Genomic DNA, 27,832 nt, shown 5'->3' with positions numbered 1-27,832 from the left:
TTCCACTGACATGTACCCATTCCCAAACCACGCCCTGTTATATTTGTACTACACACATTCTTTAAACAGAAATATCAGGCTTTTTGGAAAGAAATAACTTATCTTATTCTGTGATCAAATTCTTACTTCATTTTCATAATATAGAGCAGTCTGTTCCAGTCCTGGATAAACTAAATCCATCTGATCTGATTTAAACCTTCTTATCTCAATAACATGCTTTATTTCAGTTATCCATTATTAGTGGTTGAGTGTTAATTGATGAGCTTTCATCATGAATGATTTGAGTGGAAAAAGAGTGCTCAGGATGAAAGAAAATAAGTCCTGAATTTAGTCTTTCCAAATATTAATCTGCAAACAATTAGAAAATTTATTTCGATTCAGCATATGGATGTGAAAGATCCACTCGCACCTGTCTAATTTTGACACAATGCATTTTTTTAAATCTAATTTAATGACATTTAGAGTCACCATTCCTAATGGAAACAGTAGTATTTTAAAAAGAAAGTTGTTACTTTGAAAGCTCAGCCAATAATGACCAAAAATATAGAATTTACTGTACTTCATATTCAACTACCAAAACCACAAATCTTGTAAGCAGTTTACAAATTTAATCATAAAGCACACAACATTACTTTACATGGCAGTTTATATATACATAACTTGGCATCACTGTAACAGAATACATTAAACCTACGTCAAATCCTTTGTCAGTACAATGTAAAGTATACTTCTAATGTATAGAAATGTTAATTTATGTGCAATATAATCTGATAAAGTATCTTCTCTGTAAAACAGAGAAGTCATGAACAAACACATCAGGCTTCGCTCATACAAAATACATACAATTGCTTTAAAAGGCACAATTTCAACAAATCACAAAACATCTGTTCAAAAATGTTTAAAAATCATTTAATATGTCTATTGCTATTTATTTGCAAAAACAGTCAATAGCATTACGTAGAGCTTTGTGGTTCCGAAATTCATAAAAATAAGTTTCCTGTGTAAAAAGCAGTTCAGACAAAACACATGAAGGCTACAGGACCAGCCTGTTCTCAATCATGATGTCTTTATAGGACCGTGTCTTCACAGTCCTCGTTGACAGTACTGAGAGGAGACCGTTTCTGTTTGGCGATGGCTGCCCAGATACGACACACCATGCCCCCTCTGGGAGACATATAAGAACACATAATTACAGATATGAGTTCATAGAACAACTGAAATAATTTAGGTATTTATGGTATGATGCTTACTTTATGCTGCAGTACCGCAGGTCATCCCTAGAGGCAATGTGGAGCAGGCTGTCCAGAGTGAACCTATGGTAAACAAGCTGGAAAACAGGCAAAAGACAAAGTGCTTAAGAAACAAAGAACAACTGATTCTGGTTGGCTATTTCATTGTCTGAATACATGAGGCTGCCAATGAATCTCAAAATTGTGTCCAACTAAAAATGCTGGAATGCTAAGACTACAGTGGCCTGGGACGTTTTGTAGTCTGGACCATAATGGAATCATTGTCCTACTTACCTTTTCTATTGTGTCCGTGTCCACTCGGATTGCCTTTAACCAGCAGACCAGTGCTGAGCTCTCTGCAATGTGACTCAGATGTTCTGTGAGAGACAGGAGAAACGTTTTGGTCACTAAACAGTCGACAATTATTTGTCTCAGTTTGATAAGATATCCTTTTTGAAGGCAATCTCATTAGTAATCGTTTCTAGAAAGTAAGGTTGAGGCATATTTTCCATCCCATTCAAGGAAACGTAACAGCTACTCTCTGATCCACTTCGAAAGTGCTGCAGCCTGAGCAACAAAGCCTCACACCCCAACACAACCCAAACATGCCTCAGCCATGGATTCATAATAATCCTGTGTCATGATTCCTACAGGAAGTAATTACTGGAATATTTTTTTTTTTATTGAACTATGAATCACTTTCCAGGCACTTCATTTGTAATGGTGGCAGTGGTGGTTATGGAAGTGGACCTGTAATTGGAAGGTTGCCGAATGCCGAGCCACTAAGGCACTACTGAGCAAAGTACCGTAACCACACACTGCTCCCCAGGCGCGTGTCATGGCTGCCCACTGCTCACTAAGGGTGATGGGTTAAAAGCAGAGGACACATTTCACTGTGTAACATTTAGCTGTGTGCTTATCATTCTTTAAAATAACAATGACCTTCACTCATTAAAATTAAGGTAAGATTTAGGTCAGATTTTTACACACTTTAGTCTCAGCTGGCAACTGTATTGTAGTCAGACAATGCCTGAAAGCACATAAAATATGACAAAACAGGGTATAAACCTGTGGGGTCTGATGCAGTCCTGACCTCCTGGATCTGATGCTGCCTCCTCTGAAGGGAGCCTCGGAGCAGCTGTTGGTACTCCTGCTCCACCTCGCTTAGCTGAGTCAGCAGTCTTACACACACACACACACACACACTTCAGGAATTGGGCAAATACAACATTCCTATGTAAAAGGTTTTTCCAGTGTATGGCTATAAAGATTGTGTAACACCATGTTCTAGAAACTATTTTAGTGTTCTGTTCTGTACAGTTAGAGATTTTTTTATGAACTACCACTCATTTGGGCAATATTTGTATAACTGAGTGTGACTCTTGAAACATAAATAAAATACACATTTCATGTGCACCAAATATATATGATAAATAACCACAATAAAATAATCTGTTTAATAATGTGTACTAAATTAATTAAAGATTTTTAATATACCTTTTCTTTTGAATGCTTCTGTAAGGAATCTTCATGACATATGTGTGCAGTATGTGATCACCTGGTGGTTTCCAGTCGTAGCTGGAAGAGCTCTCTAGCCAGTGGGGAGCAGTTGGACTGCAGCGCCCTCAGCAGGCAGGCGCTGACACCATTCCCCGGCGGAGAGTGAACTTCCTTTTGGATGGTCAGAGTGCGTGTCTCAGGTCCCTCCTGTGGCTCCTCAGGTTCTGTGGAAGACTCCTCTGCCTCAAAGGAGGACTGAAGCTGTAGTTTCAGCTCTGATGAAGGGAAGAAGATCATAGACTGATGCACTTAGGTCACATATTGGACTCAGGGTTTAAAGTCCAGCCTGGATTGCTCCAGTAAAGACCTACTGTTCAGTTATTATTTTTGTCTACAATGTGACGACACCAGATGTTACAAATCAGGAGAATTTTTTAGTCGGTCAGTCTGTAGGGGAAAATAGCTGGACTGTTAACAGACCTGGGAGTAAAATGGTAATTGCCTCCTGCACAGCCTTCCTCAACAGGTTATCCAACGCAAACATCCAGTGAGGTTTAACCTGCTGCTGCCGTAGCACCTTCTTCACCTACCACAGAGACACAAACAAATACAGAACATGCTTAAATGGAGTATTATATTTTAGCTTTCATATTTCTGTGGATACAGTAGCATGTGGAGGATTGCTGATACATACTGCATCCTGGAAGCTGAAGAGCACCACCTGCAGGCTGCCGAGAGGTACTGCAGCTGCAAGCAGGCTGCAGCGCAGCTTTAGGAGACTGTTGGTCAGGTGCTTCCGGTCTGGGGACCGAATATTCTCTTTCAGGCAGCCTATGAGCTCTGCAATATGCTCTGGGGCGAGAGGTGGATCCTCAGACTTCAGGTGGAAAATAAATGGAAAACAATTTGGAAGGGGGAAAGCTAATACAACAAAACATTTCCAATCAAGATTTCACCATGACATGATTGATAAAAACTGTAGAAAAATATCTAGAAACACTGACAATGGTATAAACATTTGCCCATGTTTTTAGTACTAAAAATGCTGGTGTGTTAAAACTAAAAAGCAAGAAAACACTGTTTCCAGTGACAAAGAACACCACTAAATAGCATTTCTGAAGCCAACCAATCTGAACTGCAATATAATCATACCACCAAAAAAGTTGAGGTTTACACCACAGGTCAGTGCAGATTGCAGACAGACAAGAACAAAATTGCACATCTGATGCACTTTCAGTGATCAATAACGCTGCAATCAAGAACTGTTATGAAACAAAAGATCAGATATTATGCAAGTCTTACAGACAAAGACATAGATTAGTGTACCTGGGGCAGAATGTCCTGTATGTCGTGCACCACGTTAGTGATATACTCTGTGAGGACTCGGTGCAGGGTGGCCCTCCTCTCACTGTCCTTCCTCAACAGGAACAAGCCCAGGTGTTCTCCTGACACAGCTGGGCTACTCAGGTCCCCCGTCGTCTCCTCAGGAAGCCTTAATACACACCAACACCACATGATACACTTCAGACTATACACACAAACACTAGAAATATCAAGATCTGAGAAAAATATATAAAAATAATAATAAAATAATATATATGTGCTCAGTTGTCCTCCTGGAATAATAGCTTTTTGTAATCTATAGGACTTGTATCCAATGCATGTTTACAAATAAGAATGGCCCATGTTTGGTGGAGCTTCATTTATTGTCATTTAATATAAGAAAACAACACCATAACTTATTTTCTGATAATTGAGTGAATTGCAAAAAGAAATATTACTGACAGAGGGACATATTTTTCCAAAGCACTACAAAAGATGTAGCTCATAGGGCGTGCTCACAAATATTCAAAAGTTCTTGAATTAAAGTGTTCATCAAGGTCCGTGAAGTATTGACAGGAATGAAATTTAGGAAATTGTGTAATGAGATCAGTAATTCATATTTCATCCTTAACTTTAAACATAATTAAAACTGACCCTCTGGGTGAGGTCAGGAAAAATTACACATCAAAACAACGGGGGTTAGTTCAACAGTTAGTTCTTCCTCTCCAGGGTCCTGTTGATTTCATGTGACATGCGAACACTGCTCTGGTAGAAGGGGAGCGACTTACGAGAGGAACGTTGCTGTGTTAGTTGGGCTCTCAGACAGGTCAGTCCTTACATGGCGCAGGTCCAAAGAGCAGGAGAGGTCCACAGTCTCGGTGTCGGCACCCTCTACTTGCACTATGATAGGAACTGACATGCTCCTCTGGTAGTCGGCTGCATCACAACAGAGAGTAATAAACAGAATGCATTCGCATACTAACTTCGCCTTAATCTATTCTACAATGCACAAGTCAATTGTGGTCTAATACAAGACAGCTCAGTTCTGTCCTTACTGTCACCAATATGCCTAATAGAAGAATTTTGTTCACAAGCTGCACCATTCTAAATAAAGTTGACAAATGCAAAAAAGATCTATACGCTGTACATAATTCATCACACCCTGTCTGTATGATCTATCTTCCGACAAAGTCATCGGAGATGACACTTTGAGCAAGTTCAGGTTTTACCAGCTCTGACCGGGGGCAGTGGTGGCCTAGTGGTTAAGGAAGCGGCCCCGTAAAAAGAAGGTGGCCGAATAGCCCGTTTAGAAATCCCCTTACAGACAAAAATGCTAATGGGTCAAATAATTTTTTTCCCCCCATTCTGTGTATTTAGGCATTCTGATGAAAAATCTATCCAAAAAATATTAGCATGTAAAAACATTTAAAAAGAATTTGCCAATTTTGGCTAAACCTTTTTACAAAAGGAACTAAGTGTACCTACCATCAGTTTACAAGTTCAATAAATTCATTCCAGTCAAATTCAAATAAATGTGAATGAATATATGGTTTCATTACACATACTTTAAGGGATGGACACATCACAGATGACTGGTGATTAAGACTGGTCTTAAACGGACCTGAAATCTCTTTTTGGGAAGAGCTGGGTCTGTTCCTCTTGCGATTGGCGAGCTTGAGGAAGGAGCTCCTCAGCAGCTCCGAGGCGGTGGCTCTACGGTCTGGGTCTGGTTCAAAGCATCTCATGATGAAGCCTTTGGCCTCCGCTGACATGCTCTGTGGCACTTCAGGGTGGATTTTGAACATGCCCACCTGGAGCAGTGACAATGGTGTCAAGGTGGACGTTTACCACAGATAATCAACTTCACCACACAAGAACCACAGGAACTTGGTTGTTGTCACACAGGTAGTGGACTTATCTCTCACTACTGTGGTGCATTAAAAAGCACAGGTAATCAACACATACCATAAACACACGGTTGAGTACTCATAAAAAGTTAATTATATAAATATATACATATAAAATAATTATAAATACAAGCGTTTTGGTTAGATGCACTTGAATATGTTATATGGAGCGGTAGTAGCCTTGTGGGTAACACACTCGCCTATGAAACCAGGTTCAAACCCCACTTACTACTATAGTGTCCATGAGCAAGACATTTAACCCTAAGTTGCTCTAGAGGGCCTTAAATGTAAAATGTAAATGTTATACTTATTATTAACTCACAGTTTTATAAAACATATACCCCAACACAGATACTTCAAGTTCCTTAAATTGTGTAAGATTGCACGGCACCTTAAACATGGCCGCCTGTGGGCTGCCCAGCTCATAGAAAGGAGTCTTCCCAGTTGCCATCTCAATAATGGTGCAACCCAGTGACCAGATGTCTGCAGGCTTCCCGTAACCACGAGGACCCTTGTCGATAATCTCGGGTGCCATGTACTGCAGTGTACCTACCAAAACACAATGCAATATGAACTGCTGAGCCACTCTCTCTCACACACACACGCGCACACACGCGCACACACGCGCACACACGCGCACACAAAAAAAAAATGTATACTGCTCACCAGTAAATGTCTCAGTACATGGATTAATCCCAGCGAGACGTTTGGAAGTGCCAAAATCTGAGATTTTCAGGACACCACTGTATGTATTTATGAGAACATTATCTCCCTGCAGGAAGGAAAACAAGTATTTCTTTACTACAGAATCCTACTCCTACATTACATTACAGTGTAACGTTATGTATTTTAGAGATTTCATTGAGAATGACACAAATAATGATTTTCACAAAGTTTGCTGCTTCCATTTTTATGAAGAGTGATCAGATGAATTGCAAAGTCCCTCTTGGCCATGAAAATTAACTTAATTAACCTATTGAGACCGGCTGAGATCATTTCAGTGATCCTCTTGTTAACACAAGTGAAAGTGTTGAGGATAACAAGGCTGGAGATCATTCTGTCCTGCTGATTGAGTTAGAATAGCAGACTGGATGCTTTAAAAAGATGGTGATGCTTGAAATGAAATACTGCAAGGAAACACGTGCAGTCATTATTGCGTTACATAAAAAGGGCTTCACAGTCAAGGATATTGCTGCTACTGACATCGATAAATGGTTGATTTAGGTGCAGATCAAAAATTTCATGGATTGAAATTCAAGTGTGAATAAGGCTTCATGGTGCCCAAGAAAGTCCAGCAAGTACCAGGACCATCTCCTAAAAATTGCGAGATTGCAATGGCAGCAGGCAGGTGTGAGGGCATCTGCGCACATACAGTGAGGTGGAGGATGGCCTGGTGTCAAGAAGGCCAGCAAAGAAGCCACTTCTCTCCAAGAAAACATCAAGAACAGACTGATTTTCTCCAAAAATGACAGGGATTGGACCGCTGTCATTTTTGTGAATTTAAGAGGTCTTAAAAGAAAAGGAAAAAGGGCAAACATTCCAATTATTGACTCTGCAAAAACATGATGTAATTGGCAATAAAAGCCTTTAAAACTTATACAATTATACTTCAATACACCACAGAAACAACTGACAAAAAGATCTAAAAACACAGAAGCAGCAAACTTGGTAAAAAACTGTATTAATGTCACTCTCAAAACTTTTGGCCACGACAGAATTGTCATACCTCTAGGTTTACAGACGTGATTTACCTTAATGTCCCTGTGGACTATCTGGTTGTCATGAAGATACTTGAGACCCTCAAGGATCTGTTTTGTATAGAAAATGATTGTAGCCTCGTTATCCTTCAGAGGTCCCCACTTTGACCGCAAGAGGGAGGAAAGACTTCCTACCAAACAAACAGGAACAGGGTTCACAAAAATAACCAGTCAGGGGAGGTGTTTTTCAGTTGCATCATCTCAGTGATTCTCCAGCATTGCTCAATCTGGAGCAGTATCCAACCAGGGCTTCCTGGAGCTCTTCCTGCCACAGACACGCCCCCACCCTCCTCCCCTCCTTCACAAGCTCAGTCACGGACCCTTTCCTGTCAACCATATATGGATGTCAGTGTCGCAACCAGCTTTCACTTGTCAGAATTTTAATGACATCATAAAAAGGCCACAACCTGTCTATGAAATTTCCCAGACATGAATAAACAAAATTGTGGAGTGAGTCAATGGACAAAAGCTTATAAGAGGCGTGTACCTCCAGGCACCTCCTCCATGAATATTTTGATGAAGCCTCCTTCGCTGACTGAGCCCAGGTATTGCACTATATTCCTGTGCTTCAGCCGTTTGTGCAGGGCTATCTCTTCATGCAGCGGCTGGGAGTATCTGCAATTCACACACATGATAAAGAGGGAGGGAAGGAGCACCAAAAACAGAAGACCGTCACTGACATGCCATGAGACTGCAAAACAATCCTCAGTAGAGGAAGCAATATATAAATGGACCGTAAAATTATTAGTAAGCCTTCAAATTAATTAGAAGTTTGTATTCATAATTCAGTGGACATATGGGAAAAAATGTGGCTTAAAAAATAAAAAAAGAGGGCTGGGCAATACACTCTTGTCAACAAGTAAGTATATTCAATATATATTTCTAATTAAGAGGCAGCCGACATTTTAATAATTAGGCATAAATTATGTCTTGTGCCCAGCCTTGTGCTATGTTCAAATAAAGTTTATGGACATGAAATGACAGAAATGTTAAATGGGAAAAAGGTTAAATTGCCTTACGTGCTGTCCTTTTCTGGGATTTCTTTAATTGCAATTCGTACTTGGTTGCTCAAGTCTCTGCCTGCATACACGACTCCATATGTCCCCCTACCCAGAATCACCTTCTCTCCATTTTCAATGCTTTCATAGACATACTGGAAAAAAGGGAGAGAAAAGCAGTCCTTAAAACATGGTGTCTTTTCTTTTTTTGTTACTGCCAGCAGAATAAGAGTTCACAGAAGAAAGTAAACAGCTTCATGAGCAAAACAAGTTCCAGTAAATGACACAACAGGAAGCACAAGCTGATAGACAACAGCCTGAAGACTTTAACCACTTTGATGGGGTTGAAGATTTAGAAACATCTTCAACTTACATCAGCGACTCTTAACTTTCACTCCAAGCACAGCTACTTAACCGGGCTGTTCAGTTGTCTACATTTGACATGAAGCTTGCATAATGAACTTTACAAAAAGTTAAGATAGTAATACCAGACCAGAACAATGATCAGAAAGACATTGTTGTAAATGCTGAGCTGTAAAATTCACCTCCAACACCCCTCCAGTCAGAGGTCTGGAATAGTCCACTGCACTGACCTCCAGGTGCAGGAAGGAGTTGACCAGCTCACAGAACCTGGAAGATGAACATCAGATTACTCCAAATGTTATAGAACCATAGAGTCAACTGCCCTAAACACACATATATATACATACATACATACATACATACTACACACACACACACACACCATCTTGATTTTTAATAAAATATATTATCTTTTAATCACTGTCATTACATGAGATATCAGGATCTCTGCTTACCATTACCATTCTTTTTGGAGCTAACGGGCACTGACCAAAATGAAAAGGGGAAACCTTATAAAAACCTAATTTTAATGACATGATGTGTGTAGAGAAAAAGACTGTTCTCCTGTCCTCTGCAGAGCAACACAATATTGCTCTCCCTCTGTGGACTTTTGCTTGTTGAAGATTATTCACAGTTGGAAGAGAGACATCAACATGTCTACATATTAAGTTTTCCACAAATTTAATTAAATGAGATTTGACACCTTTTCTTTTTGATAATGATTGTGTGTTTTAAACTTTTAGGTCCAATTTCAGTCCTGAAACCTTTTAAGTCAGTTTCACTACTGCACACTTCTATACACCACTAAACTCATATTTGTGTTCCAATTTGAACCAATTTAAAGAATTTGCTTCAAGGCTTTCTTGGATAGACAAAGTGAAAATAATCCCTCATGTGGTCATGTGACTGCTTGAGCAGTGCTTTATAGATATTTCCCAAAAAGCACAAAAGCACCAGAGATGGGTGCCGCTGCACCCACCCTTTGCAGTGAGCATCACTGGGAAAGCACAGCTGGAAGTCATCAGAGTTGTAGCGGACATACAGGAAGCAGCTTCGTTCATCAAACTTGGAGACACTGCAGCGGACAAGGGAAAGTTTATGAGGCTTCGGACGCAAAATGCAGCTTAGCCAATGTTCATGCAGATGCTACATATAAGCACAAATGACAGAAACACTGAACTTTTCAAAAGAAAAAAAAAAGATGTCTCAGGCTGTGTTTGTAACCCCATTTTCCAGTGGTTGTACTTGTAAGAACAGATATATTCTCTGAACAATTTGTTATTTGTGTACAAATTTCATGTTGATACATTTTTCAATTTCCCTGCTACAATAACAAATCAGCATTTATTAAACATTCAGCTACGCTGCACAATGAAGAATTTAACTTTAACATAGTGGTCATGTGTGAAGATTTATTTATTTATTTAATGTCCACAAGAAGAAAATTGTAAATAAAATATGTTAGTCAAATTTTTAAATGAATATTTTTGCTTCCAGAAATTAATCATGTGAGAACCCCCCTCCCTCTCACTCACCTAGTTTCTACTAGGACAGAATGACAACATGATGCCAAAGCTTTTATGCCTTAATAATAGAGGTGATATCAGAATTCCGAGACCTTGTTCTATATCTTTAAACAAACTAAAATGGCTGTCCATTATCTAACAAATTCATTTGACTCATTATTAGGTTAAATTACAAAAATGCAAATCACTTACAGATAAATTATGATTTAAAATTCATTTAAATTAATTTGAACTTCATTGAGTCAATTTTGTTCAATTGCACATGGCACTATGTGCAACTACATTTACCTTGCAACCCTTGTTTCTAGCTTCTTTGAGCAAAGACAGGCAACTAATACATTCACTCTGTTTATTGGATGACAACAGCCCATGCTTCAGCCACAGGGTATGCTGTTGACCGATGCTGTTTACGCAACAAGAGAAGCAAACTTGCTGGAGGTTGAAGGACAAATATGGAAAAGGAAACAGCCCTGCTGAGCTGGTGACAGCACACTGCTCCCAGTAGAATACAGTCACTAAGGTCCAAGACCTTCTGAACATTTCTTGTTCACATACCTCACACCTCTGATTTCAGAAGCCTGGAAAGTCCACTCGTTGAGGCCTTTCTGTGAAGATGGGAGATGGGTGAAGAAACAGAGTAAGAGTTACTGCAGTCACACGTGAAAGATCTTTTGTCTCTGCAGGACAATATCCATGATCCCCATAATAGGTCTTATGTTACAGGCATAAATTATTCATATGCGTTTAAAATGTGTGGCTCAGTTAGTTTATTGCACGTTAGATAAAAAAAAAACAGGAACTGTGCTGGACAGAGGGTCCCCAAGATCACATCTGAGAGCTTCGGGAATTTAATCTCAGTAGGTCAGAATCTAGGTGCGGCACATAGAGAAGCAAGACAACAAAGCCTTTGTAATGCATATTCTTCTCATGGCCTGCTGGAGCAGTTGAGTCTATTTTCTTTCTAGATACAATATTAATTATCCAAAACATTGTTTTTTAAGCAATATAATAAAATTCTATAATAATTATCTATTTGATTTTTTTAACAAAAGTGACAGTCTTTTCACCTAAAATCAGCTGATCAAGCAAGAGCCATCTTACAAAACTACTAATAGAACATTAGAACCATATTAAAAATCACAGAATTTTTACTTTTACTTCGTCCACCACTGACTGTTACACCCCTGTTTACTGCACATTTTTAAATGCCACTTTTGGCATTCTGAAATTTCCCCATAGATTTCAGGTGAATCTCCATGAATGATGACGAACAAGTGAATGAACAACGTCACCCAGTCAGCAGATGGTTGTCACACTACATTGTGATCGGTAAAGCAGGGTAAAAAAGGGGCAGAATGACATGGATGTGGTAATACTGCTAGTTCTATGAGATATCAGCACTCTTAACTTTCAGCCCATAAACTTGCAAGGCAGAAAATATCCATGAGTTTCTCACAGAGCAGAGAACAACAAGATCTCAACTTACGTTACACATTGCTGTTTGACAAACTAAATGTGATGAAACCAACATCCCCAAATAGCTACTTCCTTGGTAACTGAATGAACTATGCTTTAAAAGGTCCCCTATTATGACTTTTTTTTTTTGCTTTTATATCAGTCATAGTGTCCACTTATACTGTATCTGAAGTCTCTTTACGAAATTCAGCCTTGGTGCAGAATTACAGCCACTTTTATTCAGTTCCACTAAGAGATTTCCCTATAGAGCGGCCTACAGAAGTTCAGGGGGCATTCAGGGAAATGATCATGAACACCATTCACCAACCACAATGTTTGGCACAGAGAGGAATTAGTTCTGGCGTTTTTCCAGAAAAAAAAATACATTTTACATTACTGGTTCTTCAGAGTCTCGCATGACTGAAAAACAAACAAACATTTGTGCTCATTTTCATATCCAATCACAGAGCAACTGCAATGCTTCACACGTTTTCAAGCCACGGTGGTCGGTGGAGTTCCTTTCTTCTCTGGGTGGAAAAAGCATGAGAAAGCTGAGGCAGCCTTTCCTGACCTCTTATGATTACATAAGGGGACAAATTCCAGAACGTCTGAGCCGCTGCTCTCTGACCATCAAAGCAGAATGACCAAAGCACTCTTTATACATATCGCCATTTCTAGCCACTGCAGGACCACAGACAGGCTAGGTCAACTCGTATTATGTTAAATAACCTCACAAAGTCAAATTTTCATAATTGGGGACCTTTAATGTTGTACTATGGACCTACTAATGTTGTACTACATTCCAGATGTTTTGGGTTTGTACCTCCAGAGGTGTGACATGCCTCAGCTGCACAGTGCAGCTCTCATTTTCTTCTTTCACACTGACAATGGCAGGTTGGAAAACTTTACTGGGCTCCAAAATGAGAACCTGGAAAAGAGGGAGTATTAGATTGGCTAGGAAACCTCTCTAAAATGGGAACACGTGACCATTCCTAATCAATATTAAAATTAGAAGATGAGATCAGCAGGTCAGCTGAACCACATGGACGCCAAACACAACGTACTAATTTACAGCAGTCCTGTAAGAGTTTGTCTGGTCTTACTGGGCAGCGGGCTGTGGACACTGTGGGTTTACACGTCTGCATCATCAGCTCCATCCAGAAATCCACGGTCTCCTGTTTTGGATGCTTAAGTTCTGGTGGTTTGACAAATTTCTTGTACAGGATGTATGTCTCCACAATTGACGCCAAATACCTAACAAAGTAATACAGATGGCAATATACATCTTTTTAAATAATATATTTCATAACAGATTTTTGCAGCACCATTCTGCCTTATTACATGGTCTATGATGAGAGCATCACAAGGTGTTGAAACCACAGGGTCATAGACTGTTCCAAAAGACATGAATTAATATTCTAATGGCAATAATAAACCTACCAGACAGGTGCTTTGAGTCTGTAGAGTTTCTCAGAAGCATCAATGACCTTCTTGGGCTCACGGTTCAGGAGATTCGCTCCCAGGTAGAAGCCAACATCCCAATAATCCTGCATCCGCTCTAAACTCCCTTTCCTTCCTAGCAGGCTGCTTAGTGTTACACCTGGCCACACAAACAAATAGCAGCTAATCAATAACCAATCAGGGCTTCACAAATCAGGCCTATAAAATGAAGTGAAGTGATTGTCACTTGTGACACACAGCCGCACAGCACACGGTGCAGACAGTGAAATTTGTCCTCTGCATTTAACCCATCACCCTGAGTGAGCAGTGGGCAGCCATGACAGGTGCCCGGGGAGCAGTGTGTGGGGACGGTGCTTTGCTCAGTGGCACCTCAGTGGTACCTTGGCAGATCGGGATTCGAACCGGCAAGCTTCTGATTACGGGGCCGCTTCCTTAACCACTAGGCCACCACTGCCCCTGCTAGGCCACCACTGCCCCAAAAGACATTAGTCACAATAAGTGTACACTGTACTTGTACATAAATACTTTTGTATTTTTACTCAAGTAGAAGTTTAAATGGAAGACTTTTACCGGAGTAAAATTTTACCCTGGCTAACTCATGGTTTGTGTACTTAGTCCACCACTGACAATGATGTATGGTAGCGTGCAGTGGCTGTGTTTCCACATGTATTTCCCACCACCTCCTCATAAATTGGCACACGTTACGCACCATTCCTTCGCAGCTCCATGGATGTGTCAAATTCATGGCCTGCAGACATCAGGAGGACTATGCAGTTAATCCCGGAATGCAGCGTGGGCTCCGTCTCAAATGCTCGACTGTACCTACGCACACAGTAATTAGTCCTACTGTATTTACAGGGAGTAGTTCATGAATATGCAACACACACACTGTAAACTCCACACACATGGTGGAGTGGTAGTAGCCTAGTGGGTAACACACTCGCCTATGAACCAGAAGACCCAGGTTCAAATCCCACTTACTACCATTGTGTCTACCTGTACTATCTGAGCAAGACACGTAAACCTAAATTGCTCCAGGGGGACTGTCCCTGTAACTACTGATTGTAATGTCGCTCTGGATAAGGGCGTCTGATAAATGCTGTAAATGAAAATTTAAATTTCTATGTAGCATTGTGGCACAGGCATTGGTGAACAAACAGGTTAAAAAAGGTTAAAAGGAGGACACACACTATGTGACTATGTTTTTAACACAAAAGCACCCATTTATACTCATGGATTAAATAAAGAAAAAAAATATCGGAATGATTTAAAAAACAATAAATAAATAAATAATTTAACCAGATGCTTGTAGGTGTGGCCATTCTGCTGAGTGTAGCGCTAGACTCTTCAGCTGCTCATCCCATAGCAATTCCCATAGCCGTGCATCCCATTCAGAGTGCAGCGTTCCGTATGTAAAAGGTCCTCAAAAAAGGACTCAGTTGACAGACATCAGTCACAGCAACAGAAAACGAATAATTCCTTTTTGTACCACTCTTTTGATTGGTAGTACATTACCCAATACTCAATAAGAGTCTCATGAGAGGTTAACAAATTACTATTCATGGCTTGCCAGACTGGTGTGAACAGCTCTGATTTGTAAAATTCTGAATGGCAAGTGTCTCACCAGCAGCAGGCCTGGTCTCGACTGTGGGCATCAGTGAAGCCGGAGCTGATGAACATGTCCTTGTAGATGCGCCCACAGAGGCAGTAGACATCTGATGCCACTCTCTCTCCAGACTCCACAATGGGCAAAATGAGTGAGAGCGCCTTCTCCCGATCACCATGGCGGTTCCTCCTGCAACCACAACAGAACATTCTGCCTGTATAATGCAGCTGTTCATTCACCTACAGATCAGGCAGATCACAAACACTGGGGTACCTGTTCAGTGCAAACACATAGTGGAATTTTATTATCTGCTGCGCCGTCACCACACAGGCGGGGAGGTTGCTGAGAGTCTCCACCAGCTTGATGATGGCATCGTAGTCCTGGTGGCAGGATTGTGTTACAATACAATATTTATATAGTCGGTACTTCAATGCCATCATTACATTCAATACCTGAATGACTGTCTCTTTGGTTCATAGTGATATGACTAGAAGCATGTGTAATATATGACCACAAGATCACTGATTATATTTATTTTAATCACAAATGTATGCTTATTTTCCTGCTGCTTAAAGAGGCTTTGCATATCAAGTTTGCATTGTGGACTCAAACTCGGTCACCTCTGCTACACAGTGAGACGAGACAATGTGGCTCCACTTTTACAGTTACAAAAGAAAATACAAAAGTCACTCAAGTTTGGACACCTTCTCATTCTATGGTTATCTTTTTCTTATTTCCTAAATTTCTGTAAATGAATTCAAATGACCTTCAGACTATGAAGGGACACATAAAAATTATGAAGAAAGCAAGCACCTCGTTACTTGTTTACTGCATAATTCCATATGTGTTCATTCATACTGTGAATGTCTCCTGTTTTAACCTACAATGTAGAAAATAAAAAAATTAAAGACTAAGAAAAGCCATTGCTTGAGAAGGTATGTCCAAACGTTTGACTGGTAATGTGTGTGTGTGTATGTATGTATGTGTGTGTGTGTGTATATATATATATATATATATATATAAAAACAATAAATAGTACAAAAAGTGCAACTGAGCTATATAAACAGATACAAAGATGAAGTGACTGCTTGCTATTTGTCAGTATTTTGGAGAAGATGAACTAACTACCTGCCATGCCTTTTCATGTGTGTCAGTCATGTCCCAGACATTAATGTGCTGCATGCGTATTTATATAAAAAATATATATATTTTTTTTATATGTAATATAAAAAAAACAAAAATAAAAAAATAGAAAAACTGAGTACACTAATATATGAACAGCACTTCAGACACTTTCTGAAAAGTTACAAATTACAGAGAGTAACATTTCATGTTCTGATACAGGTGAATTCAATAGTTTGCAGTATTTCCAGTGATTCATTGTACCCAGTATAAGCCTCCAGGACCATGACAACTACAAAGTCAAGCAGATTATCAGCACTGTAACTGAATTTAGTCATCAAATATGATGCACTAAATGGACTGAAAAGCCTTTCTGTAGACACGGCAACACAGCTTTGTGCCCAGTTTAAGCCTTATTTTGAAAGGTATATTGTATTGATAAATCAAAGGAATGGTTGCATGTAGCAGATCATGACATTTAATTCACTGAGGGGATTGGGTAGAACCATGTGTGGACAATGTTTTTTCCACACCTGAACATCTCTGTAGGTCAGCACCAGGTTCATGACAATGTCAGGGCTGAGGAGTTCCACTGTGTCTAGCCGCTTCTGGATTTTCCCCAGCTCCTGACTCAGAGCCAGGCCGGTGAAGCGCTCGCGTGCTGTACGGATGTCCTGCTGAATGGATTCCCGGAAGTACTCGCTGTTAAAGGGAATGTGGCAACAGGCACAATTACCCCACAACACAAGGAACAACCCCATCAACTGTACACTATAGACATATTAGAGAACCTCCTGACCTGGAATGAATATGAACGCCCTCCAGAACCTGAACCAGCTTGTCCAGCAGTGGCCTCAGATGAGGCTCCAGCTTCAAACCAGGCTGCATCAGCTCCTTTACTCCATTAATCACAGAAATGTCGCAGGCAAACATCTTTCCCTGGGGTGACACCATGTAGGGGATGAAGGTGTAGCTCCCACACTGCTCCTGAAAGGACAGGACAAACGACATTTACATACACAGCATTTATCCTACGCCCTGAAACCAGCAGTTAAGTTGAGTTTGGACCTGGGACCCAGCCCAGATGAGAGCAAACACCTCAAACTTAAACCTGTGTGCACAGCAACCATGCAGATGTGCCAGAGTACAGACCCTGAAAATTTGTCTAGTCTAATTAGTCCAATTTAGTCTAAAAGCTTTATTTTTTTATCCTCTTGTTATTGTAGTTTCTATTATCTTTGTAGTTTCCTCCCAGCAGACATGCTCATATTCTTCTAAACTAAAACTATACAATGATTACTGGGTCAGCTATTGTTGTATTTTATGTGCATAATAACTGTAGTGTTTTACATTTACATTTATGGCATTTATCAGACGCCCTCATCCAGAGCGACAATCAGTAGTTACAAGGACAGTCACCCCCTGGAGCAACTTAGGGTTAAGTGTTTTACTCAGGGACACAATGGTAGTAAGTGGAATTTGAACCTGGGTCTTTTGGTTCAAAGGCGAGTGTGTTACCCACTTGGCTACTACCACCCTACAAAGCTGATACAAAAAATTCAATGCAAGCAGTCAGTGAAATAATAATTGAAAATTGCACGTATACTTTCAATCAGTATCATATAATTCCCACTAAACGAGAGACAGTACCGGATTTTCGGCCACTGTGGGGACCGTACCTGCCTACTTTACACTCGTAATTATTTCTGATTACTGGAGTCCTCATAATGAAGCAGAAAGGTGTTTTTTGGGGTACCTTCAGGGCCTGCAAGTCGCTCTCCTGCTTGTTGCAGTACAGGATGATATTGTTGGACATGCTGAAACTCTCCCTCACGGCCAGATGGTAAAACAGGGAGGGCTGGCAGAACGAGTCGCTCATCTCCACCACAGAAACATCTACAAGGAAAGCCAAAAACGGGGTGTCTCCTCAGCCACGAAGTAGTCGTTCTCAGCAATATGAATCATTCAAGTCGCCATGTTCGCATAAAAGTCTTGGTCTAGACACGCCAGCAGCAGCTGAGGTGACATGCCGATACTTGCCTGCGTTGTAGAAGTTGTCCAGGGCGTCTGTGGCGCCCAGCGCGATCCTCTCGTAAGGAACGCTTTTAAAATGCGCTTTCGCGTCAGCGCACGCTTCCTTCAGGCACTTGGTGGACGGCTTCTCCTCGGCGGCGTCCTCCTCCACCACCACGCACACCACCGACAAAGCCCTGGTGCGGCTGTGGGGAGAGACGCACTTGCCCGCGCCGCCGCTGAGCTCCATGGCCAGGTTGTCCTGCCACAGAGCCCCGGCGGGTACCTTCACGGAGTCCCGCCGTCGGATCTCCTGCAGGCTGCTCCGGCGCCGCTCGTGGTGCTGCATGGTGCCCGACTAAAGACGCGTCCCCCGCCGCGCCGAAGACTCGCGTTGCGCATCGGTTCCTGGAACTTCCAAGGTGAGTTTACCCAAGTGCGTCCGCCCCCAGCTCCACAGACACGGTCACCTTCCAGACACGCAGAGGCGCGCCCCCTGCCGGCTGCTCCCGCCTTTACACCCGGGAAAATACTCGATAACATGGTCTTTTAAATGTATATTAAATAGTTGGGACACTCGCGGCGCCTGGTAGCTTCATTTAACACTTTCAATTCCTACACTTCAGCATACAATAGAATAGACAGAATGGCGTTTATTGTCACTATACGCATGTACAATGAGATTAAAAGCAACTCCTTCAGTGCAGACATGAATGTAGAAAAAGTGAAAGAAATATACAAAACATACAAAAAGACAACGAAATTCAATAAGGAGTCAGGAATTACAAAATGACAAGTGACAGCGCTATATACATATGGGATTAATAAATAACTGGATATGGTTTTGTACAGTGATTACAGAAAGTATTCAGACCACTTTAAATGTTTCACTCTTTGTTGTATTGGAGCTATTCATGTTTTTCCCTCATTAATGTACACACAGCACCCCATATTGACAGAAAAAAAATGAATTGTTGACATTTTTGCAGATTTATTAACAAAAAAAACACATGGTCCTAAGTATTCAGACCCTTTGCTGTGACACTCATATTTAACTCGGGTGTTTAATTTCTTCTGATCATCCTTGAGATGGTTCTACACCTTCATTTGACTCCAGCTATGTTTGATTGGACTTCATCAGGAAAGCCCTGTCTATATAAGACCTTACAGCTCTGAAGAGCTCAGAGACAAACTTGTGGCAAGGCGCAGATCTGGCCGGCCAAACTGAGCTATTGGGGGAGAAGAGCCTTGGTGACAGAGGTAAAGAAGAACCCAAAGATCACCGTGGCTGAGCTCCAGAGATGCAGTTGGGAGATGGGAGACAGTTGTAGAAAGTCAACCATCGCTGCAGCCCTCCACCAGTCTGGGCTTTATGGCAGAGTGCCAGTTTTTATCTGCAGAAATGTCAAAAACTCTGTGTTTTTCTGTCAATATGGGGTGCTGTGTGTACATTAATGAGGAAACATATGAACTTAACACAGTCTTGTACACAGTCTTGTTCATCAGACCACCGCTATAAATATTTAATACACCATCCAGTTCATCAGACCATTGTATAAGGGTACGAATAAAACATAAATTAGTATATACAATTTATATCAATATATATAAATGACCCCAGTATATTCTATTATTGGATAAAATGGGAAATTGAATAGATTGTACTGTGCTTGTGGGACTGGATTAACAGAGGAATTTTTTTCTGATTTTCTGACATTATGCTCTATAATAATCTGCCTTTGCCGGGACATGAGGCGCATGGTAATGCCACACCATAGAGGAAGCATTGTTGTTATAGGGAAGTTTCTTGCACACAACAGGCACTTCACCTTCGGAATAAGTAATATTAGTTGATATAGTTGTGATATAGCTACTGGCTCCAAATTAAGACACAAATAACAAATATACTTACCACAAACTAAACAGTATACCCATGTATAGTCCACGTGAGAATTTGCCACAAACACTTTGTTACGAATGCTTACAATGCAACAGCTTACATTGCTTTCATATTCTCAAAACTCTAGACGACCTGATAGTATTTCTCATGTTGCACAAAAGCCAGGTTTCCTCCAGAACTTCCCCCAATGCTGAAGATGGGCTTCAGGTTCATCTGGCCATCATGTGAATATTGTGAAAAGGAAGCAACTTTGACTGACCCTTAAATCTACATGCACAAAACACAAATTCACCTAGTGTACATGCCTTTGGATGGCATGAGTAAGCTGGAGATCCCAGAGAAAACTACTACAACATGGGTGGAGCAAGCAAACTCCAAACACACACAATGCTAGAGGCCAAATTTACTCATGACCTTGGAGGTGTGAGGCCATTTGGCTGACTGCCGCACCACTGTGTGCAGCACCTGCATTTCTCACTTCTTCATTTTGCTTTGAGATTGGATATTATGACAAGGCTTCATCAACTTTTAGGACCTGGTTTCTTCATGTGCACATACACACACAAATAAACACAGGGTTCCTACACATTTTAACAATTTTTTTTTTTTTTTAAATGACTGTAGGAACCCTGCAAATGTGGTCATGGTGTTTGTTGCATTGTAAGCCATCCTGTGTTGCGCTGTTGTAAGTGTTTGCACTATGTGCTGTCGTGTCCTATTGTGAAGTTACACACTCTTATATTCTTGTTTTTTGAGCACCCTCAGATACTTAAGGTCATTGAAACTGATACATATAGGACCCAAAAAACTATTTTGTGTGTTTATTTACAAGAAACAAAACCAAAAAATCTAAAAATGACTAGAATATAAAAATTACAGAGGACAGTTGTAATCATCAATAAAGCTGAATTTAACAATCTGCTGCCGGGTTGATTCAAACCCTGGACAACGACTAGGAAACTAAGAAAGAAATCATGTTGCTGTGGACACAGACAGACCAAGAAGAGCTAGAGCAATGTGATCTTGAGTTTACCAACAGCACAAGTACAGAAGCAGAGAAGCTTGTGAACAATTTCAGCTCATGGGCAATATGTATAAATAGAAATGCAGTATTCAACGCATTTCTGTGAATTTACTGAAAGCGACCTGCACACGACTCTAGAAGGAAATAGTATGTGTTCAAACGGTATTGTCTAAAATATAGATTTCTCTGGTGTATGAGTGATTATGCATTGCCATTGAGCACTTGTGATGAGAGAATTGGCATGAGCACTGTCGGGCAGAGGAAGATAACCAACTGCACCGATGCGCTTCTAATAACAACCTGAGATAAGAACGTTTTGCAGACAAGTCAGGCAGGCTGCAGCTTTTTTTTTTTTTTTTTTTTTTCCAAACATATTTTACACCTGGCAAATTATTATTCCACAACAACATGAGTTCTCAACCGAGTTCTACTCGTCCACTCCTTCATCATCCTCCTCTTCTTCCTGCCTACCAGCATCCACCTCGCTGGTGTCAGAGAACTCGTGGAGCAGAACGTATTCCCTGCTACTGTAGCCGAATTTCAGGACATCCTTCTCCTTCAGCTCGTAATATCGCTGAGGCTCGATGCGCTGGTTGTTTAGGAAAGTCCCATTACCGGAGGCCAAGTCAATAATGTATGGCTTCACACGGCGGCCTGTGGTTCCATCAGAACGTGTGAACTCCACCAGCCTGGAGAGAAAAAAAATTAACCATAATAAATCTAAACATCCTTCACAACTATACTAAAATAAATACAAGGATTTATTTTAATTATTACATGATTTTCACACAGACTTTTCTGGTTTTACATAATTCTCAATCTTGTACTCAAGAAATAATCATAATGCAGGTGAAACCCATTGGAATTTCTGTATTAATTATTAATAAAACATTCAGTTATGTTCCAACTTGCACAATAGGGGCGGTGGTGGCCTAGCTATTAAGGAAGTGGCCCTGCAATCAGAAGGTTGCCGGTTCGAATCCCGAACTGCCACTGAGGTCCTCTGATCAAGGTACCGTCCCCACACACCGCCATGGCTGCCCACTGCTCACCAAGGGTGAGGGTTAAAAGCAGAGGACACATTTAAACATGTGCTGTGATGCATTGTTTCAAACTGACAATCACGTCACTTTTCACTTTCAATAGCCTGACCTGTACTGGAAAACAGCATGTTGCTTGGAGCAGGAGGGGTGGTCGATTGGGATATCGGCGATCTTCCTCTGGCGCCCCAGCAGGTAAGCGCTTTGTCTGTGTACGTACATGACCGGAAGTGCTTCATCATTCTTGAAAGGGTAGAGGCGCCATCTCCGCTTTGGAATACGGGCTTCGGGCGGCTCATTGTATTTAATGACCACCCCCCTGAACGTGTTGGTATCTTCCACCAGGGCCCCTGACAGCTCAAAATTGGGCTTTTCTTTATCAACAGGAGGGGCATCATCATCATCTTCATTTTCAGAAGCTCCAAACATGGTGGCACCTCCCCGGTCACCATTGGTCTCCTGCCTGGCCCTGCGGTCACGCCGTTGCTCATTGTGCTGTTCCCTCTCTGCCTGCTGTTCCTGGAAGGCACGAGCGTCACGCATATTGGAGTGTTCTGCCCGATGTTCCTCTCCTCCTCTTCCCCCACCACCTCTCCCTCGCTCCCTCTCAATGTGTCTAGGTCCTCTTGCATCTCGCTTTCCTCGCCAATCATCAGGCTCACCCCTTCTGTCACGCCTCCGCCTGTCATCGTCACTGCGGTGATCCTCACGCTCCTGGAAACCAAGACGATTTATTTCTTTAATCAGCTCTCACAAGGCGAGTCTGCTAGCAAATTTCATTTTACAATATTATTCCAAGGATTTTAAAATCCAACTGTGATTTTAGGTAAAGCTGAACAAGGTTTTAATTGCTGTAATATTTTTAAATCACCCGTTTTATTCTGGTATCGGGGCAAAGTGGGCTTCGGCTCTTGTACTGAGGTGATCTATTGTCCCGTCTTCCATCTTTCTTTCGGTCTTCTCTTTTTGGGGACCGCTCCCTTCTTCTGGCTGGTGACCTTTTACAGACATAACAGAAACATTTTTGCTAACACAGCTTGCAGTTTACTACTGATTGTAAGGCGATCTGGATAAGGGAATCTGACAAATGCCGTAAATGTTAATGTATTTTATCCACCTGACAAACAAAAAGTGAGAGAAAATATTTTTTCTAGTCCACCAATTCAGTAGATAAACCAGAAAAATGGTTGTTCAGGAAGACGCTGTAGGTACATCACAACAAGGACAAACAGACTTTTTTTACTTCCTTCCTCGATCATACAGCCATGCAATATTAATATTTATTTAGCGTTGATTTACTGTGCAATATCTGTGTACTGTACATTTCCATTATTCCCACTTTCCAACGTCCACTACACGTTCTTAATTACTGTGAATTCTTCTAATGTGCAATAACGTGCGACCCACATACACTGTATATAAAACCTCACCCAGGTATTTATTAATGCCATATGTATATCGCACGGTCAACTATCAGTTTGTAATTTTGTATATCTTTTTTTCTACATTCATGTTTGCACTGAAGGAGCTGCTGTTTAATCTCATTGGACATGCATATAGTGACAATAAATGACATTCTATTCTATTCCATTCAAATCATGCACAGGAGTCTGTACTCTCCCGAATTATCAATCAATGCTTGCCACATTTGGATATCTGGCGGTTCTCTAATTTTTTTTTATTAAAAACAAAATATTCTCAGGGCTATTCTGTCACCCCGATTACAATATTTGCTTCATAATGGTGTGGAAAACTGTCTGTGGTGCTTGGAGTTTGTAACATAAAATTCGAAATAATGTAAAAAGGCCCACATCTGCCGTTAACTGGACTTCGATTAGAAAGCTTCTTTTCTGTAGAAGCCGGGTACAGACCCACCTGCTGCCCGCTCTTCTCGGGGGACTTGGGCTGCTGCGGTTGGAGCCCGGACTCGACTGGCGGGACCTTTGAGGCCTTACCGGGCTGAGTTGCTCTTGCTTAATTTTGATTTTGGTTTCCTTTGTCGGTGATTCCTGTCTTTTGTGCCGCCTCCCGCTGTCCATGGCAGTTGACTGGTACGGCGAACTAGTATCAGATGGAAAGAAAAACTCTCATAGCAGCGAAAACACGTTCGTCTCGTCCGCTTCCGCTCGCAGCGGATTGTTTGATCAAACAAGTCCGACTAGAAACATTGCTGTTTCATTATGGTTCCGCATGGGCTTGGCTATTGTTTTTGGTAAACACATATCACAAATACACATATACAAAGAATAAACTGTATGAAATACATTTCTAAAACAATATTTGATAAAACATAGTTTTATTAAAGAAATTAAAATTGGATAATATTAGCACTGATTTTGTAGTGCTCTTGTTGCACTGATTTTGTGGTGCTCAGGCCATGATTTTGTCTGGTTAACATTGGGACAGGTGTTATTTGTGTTATGTTATTTCGGATTAACTATTCAATCCAGACACATGAATGTATACAATTTAAGAAACAACAGACATGCATACAATAAATTCTCTCTATAAAGAAAAAAGTTACATTTAAGTTTGTTCAACATTAAGTTTGAACAAGCAACCTGTCTTGATCCTTTGTATTTATTGTGAAAAATAAATTATTTGTGAAGTTTTAGTAACTAAAACCCCTTGTTCAGACTCAGCGCTAACTGCAACTAGTCCACCTCAAAACAACTGCAACAAACTAGAATTTGGATCACTGGTAAAAAAAAATGTGATTATAGTTATTAGGTAATTAAAGTTTATTCACTGATACGTAAATAATGAAGGGTAAATAATGACTTTATCTAAAAAAACAGAATTTTACCTCAATATTAGTATGTTGCAGAACCACCTGCTATGGGCTTCAGAGTTGCTCGTGGAGTTGTGCTCATTCCCTTCATCCCTCATACCTCTCTCATCATTCAATTTACAATGATTATTCAATATCAATAATCAATGGAAAATGCTACACTTTAATGAGTAAATTTAAAAAGGGTTTAACTAGTCCAGATTGTGGCATGGGATGTTCCATTTTAAATTCAAATTTAAAAATATATTTCTTCTGGGTGTAAGAACTAATAAAATCCTTTAAAAATGGTGCCAAACTGCCAATAGAATGACCCTCATCTGACCATCATAATCTGAACTGACTGCCTTTGTCCTCTGTCAACAGTGACTGCATAATTTTCACCTGTATCTGTGTGAGCGTTTCATATGTGTGTGCGAGTTTTCAGTAGTATAAATGCATGCTTGTCAGTTTCATATGTGAATGTGTGTGTGTTTCACATGTGTTTGTGTAACAAAAATCTGAAATATTTCCTTAACGGCCCCTCATACTGGTGGTTCAGATTAGTAATATAGTAATGTTTTTGGCCTTGAATGAAGAAGGTTAAAGATCCTGAGGTCATCCAAGCAGTTGTTTTTTAGGAGGATTTTTTGCATTCCTATATCAAGCTCATGTCTGTCTTGGCATGAATTATTACTATTACGCATGTGAGAGATCAAACACAGCAACAGGACGTAGCAATGGAGAACCAAACAAAACCAGGGTCTATGTGTATTTCAGGGTAATGTAGGATGCTGGATTTAGAGGTGCTATTTTGCACAAAATGCTGAAACACATTAGACATAATATCAGCATTAAAGAAGAGGGTATAAAAAAAACGTGTTGACCAAGAACTACTGGCATTTATCGGTCTCCGAAAGATAGATACAGATAGATGCAATCGTCGATACTATGTTACACCAGAGGATATTAGGATGATCAAGAAGAGCATAAATGCTCTTATTTTTCCTGATGTAATAGACAGTATCAAACTGGACATAATATGCACAGCAGAGTTAAAGTAAACATTTGTTTTAATCAGCCATTTAGTGATGATCAACCACTGATTAATGTAGTACAGGACACTCAGCAGTAAGGTGCATACTTTTAAGAAGTGTGTGGGGTGATAATGGTTTATTTTGGAGGGATGTCATGAGATTAAAAGAAGGACAGCTTTGGGAACCAAGGTGACCTTCCTCCTCTGTGTTTTCCAGTCAGGAACATCGGAGCCGGCGTTTGAAGGGGAGCTACTCAAAGGCGGAATTCAGAGGGTGTGAGGGGTCTTTAATGACCTTAAGTGCTAGCCTGCATGTCTGCTGGTCACAGATGTGTCAGTCCAATAATCTTAGAGCACACGCTGACAGCGCTCTATAGCCGGTTTGCGTGCTGCGTGCCGGTGGAATGGAACCAGCAGATGATTGAAAATGAGATGACACGCTCATTCCTGACTCCAAAGGATTTGAGCTGCCAAAGGAGGTTTTGCCATTAATGACACTTTCTGAGAAACTCCTCTGTATTGGAGGAGAACTTCAGCAGGGGGTCGAGGATGGTGCCCAGGTATTTACAGTACAGTCCAAAAGTTTGGACAAACCTTCTCCTTCAATGTGTTTTCTATATTTTCATGACAATTTACATTGGTAGATTCTCACTGAAGGCATCAAAACTATGAATAAACACATGTGGAGTTATGTACTTAACAAAAAAAGGTGAAATAACTGAAAACATAACATATTCTAGTTTTTTCAAAATAGCCACTGGTTTTCCAACAGTATTGAGTTCCCAGAGATGTTTAGCACTTGTTGACCCCTTTGCCTTCACTCTGTGGTCCAGCTCACCCCAAACCATCTCGACTGGGTTCAGGTCCGGTGACTATGGAGGCCAGGTCCACAGTGTGTTCATTCATAGTTTTGATGCCTTCAGTGAGAATCTACCAATGTAAATGGTCATGAAAATAAAGAAAACACATTGAATGAGAAAGTGTGTCCAAGCGTTTGGCCTGTACTGTATACTCCTTAACTAGTTCTACTGGCTTCCCGTGGATGGAGGTGGTAACTGCTGCAGCCAGGTCTGCTTGTTGGTGAAGGTCAGTATTAGCAGTATTTGTATGAATGCTTTTCATAACCACTAGAAGTACCTGTTGTTAATACAGAATTAATCCTTGATGTCTGAATAAATTCAGTAAAACAACTTTTACGCAGGTGTGTATACAGTTTTGGTGCTCTCTTTGTCCCAGGCCTGCCTTCTCCAATTCAAAATTTCTTCTTTGTCTGGAATAACATCTTGTCACAGAAGAATCTGTGTGTGAATTTTTTTTTTTTTATTGTCTTTGGCATCAAGCATGATGCAGTTTGAGGCCTCAAAAGCCTTAATAAAAGTAAGTTTATTTTTGTATATAACCTTAATGTAATAGTAATAGTTTTTTTTATTACACATTAAATCATCCAAGTAACATACCATTTGCCATTTAGATGTTCTCTTTCTCAGAGTATCCCACCAGGTGTGGGGTTAAACAAGCTACACCTGAAACCTCTTCGTGAATCATTTTCCCCGCGTTCCACTCGCACCATGATGAGTAGATGTTCCAGCACCGTCACCGACTGACACAGTCACTGACCTATCTGAAGGTTGACTAACCAGCACGACTAATCTTCAACCTTCCCAAATTCTCCCACACCACCCCACTGCTACGTTCCCTCCACTGGCTCCCAGTAGCTGCACGCATCAGGTTCAAAATACTGATGCTGGCTTACAAAGCCAAACATGGAGCAGCACCATCCTAGCTCACAGCCCTTATTACACCTC

At 40.8% G+C, this 27,832-nt stretch overlaps 2 protein-coding genes across 2 annotated transcripts; both read right to left on the bottom strand.

Annotated features, from left to right (window-relative positions):
- Nucleotides 1–588: 588 nt before the first annotated feature.
- On the bottom strand, nt 589–18,708 carry LOC114790600 (mitogen-activated protein kinase kinase kinase 5). The gene is made up of 28 exons (XM_028980789.1): nt 18,288–18,708; nt 18,004–18,143; nt 17,047–17,234; nt 16,781–16,949; nt 15,399–15,505; nt 15,144–15,314; nt 14,229–14,341; nt 13,499–13,658; nt 13,162–13,312; nt 12,882–12,986; nt 11,159–11,208; nt 10,057–10,152; nt 9,260–9,344; nt 8,736–8,869; nt 8,204–8,331; nt 7,711–7,847; nt 6,626–6,731; nt 6,351–6,508; nt 5,674–5,863; nt 4,841–4,988; nt 4,056–4,221; nt 3,424–3,606; nt 3,210–3,315; nt 2,788–3,004; nt 2,298–2,410; nt 1,524–1,606; nt 1,251–1,327; nt 589–1,164 (listed from the first exon to the last, which is right to left on the bottom strand). The coding sequence occupies exons 1-28, from the start codon at nt 18,607–18,609 to the stop codon at nt 1,068–1,070; spliced, it is 3,900 nt and encodes a 1,299-aa protein (XP_028836622.1). The 5' UTR covers nt 18,610–18,708; the 3' UTR covers nt 589–1,067.
- Nucleotides 18,709–20,966: 2,258 nt separating this feature from the next.
- Nucleotides 20,967–24,362, bottom strand: snip1 (Smad nuclear interacting protein). Its single transcript, XM_028980791.1, has 4 exons — nt 24,100–24,362; nt 23,096–23,222; nt 22,337–22,938; nt 20,967–21,873 (listed from the first exon to the last, which is right to left on the bottom strand). Exons 1-4 carry the CDS (start codon nt 24,261–24,263, stop codon nt 21,612–21,614), a joined length of 1,155 nt encoding a protein of 384 aa, XP_028836624.1. The 5' UTR covers nt 24,264–24,362; the 3' UTR covers nt 20,967–21,611.
- Nucleotides 24,363–27,832: the final 3,470 nt, after the last annotated feature.

Source organism: Denticeps clupeoides, chromosome 5 (genome assembly GCF_900700375.1).
Source record: "Denticeps clupeoides chromosome 5, fDenClu1.1, whole genome shotgun sequence".
Taxonomy (NCBI): domain Eukaryota; kingdom Metazoa; phylum Chordata; class Actinopteri; order Clupeiformes; family Denticipitidae; genus Denticeps; species Denticeps clupeoides.
The sequence above is the reverse complement of the archived record's forward strand: the minus strand, read 5'-3'. Positions and strand labels throughout refer to the sequence as shown.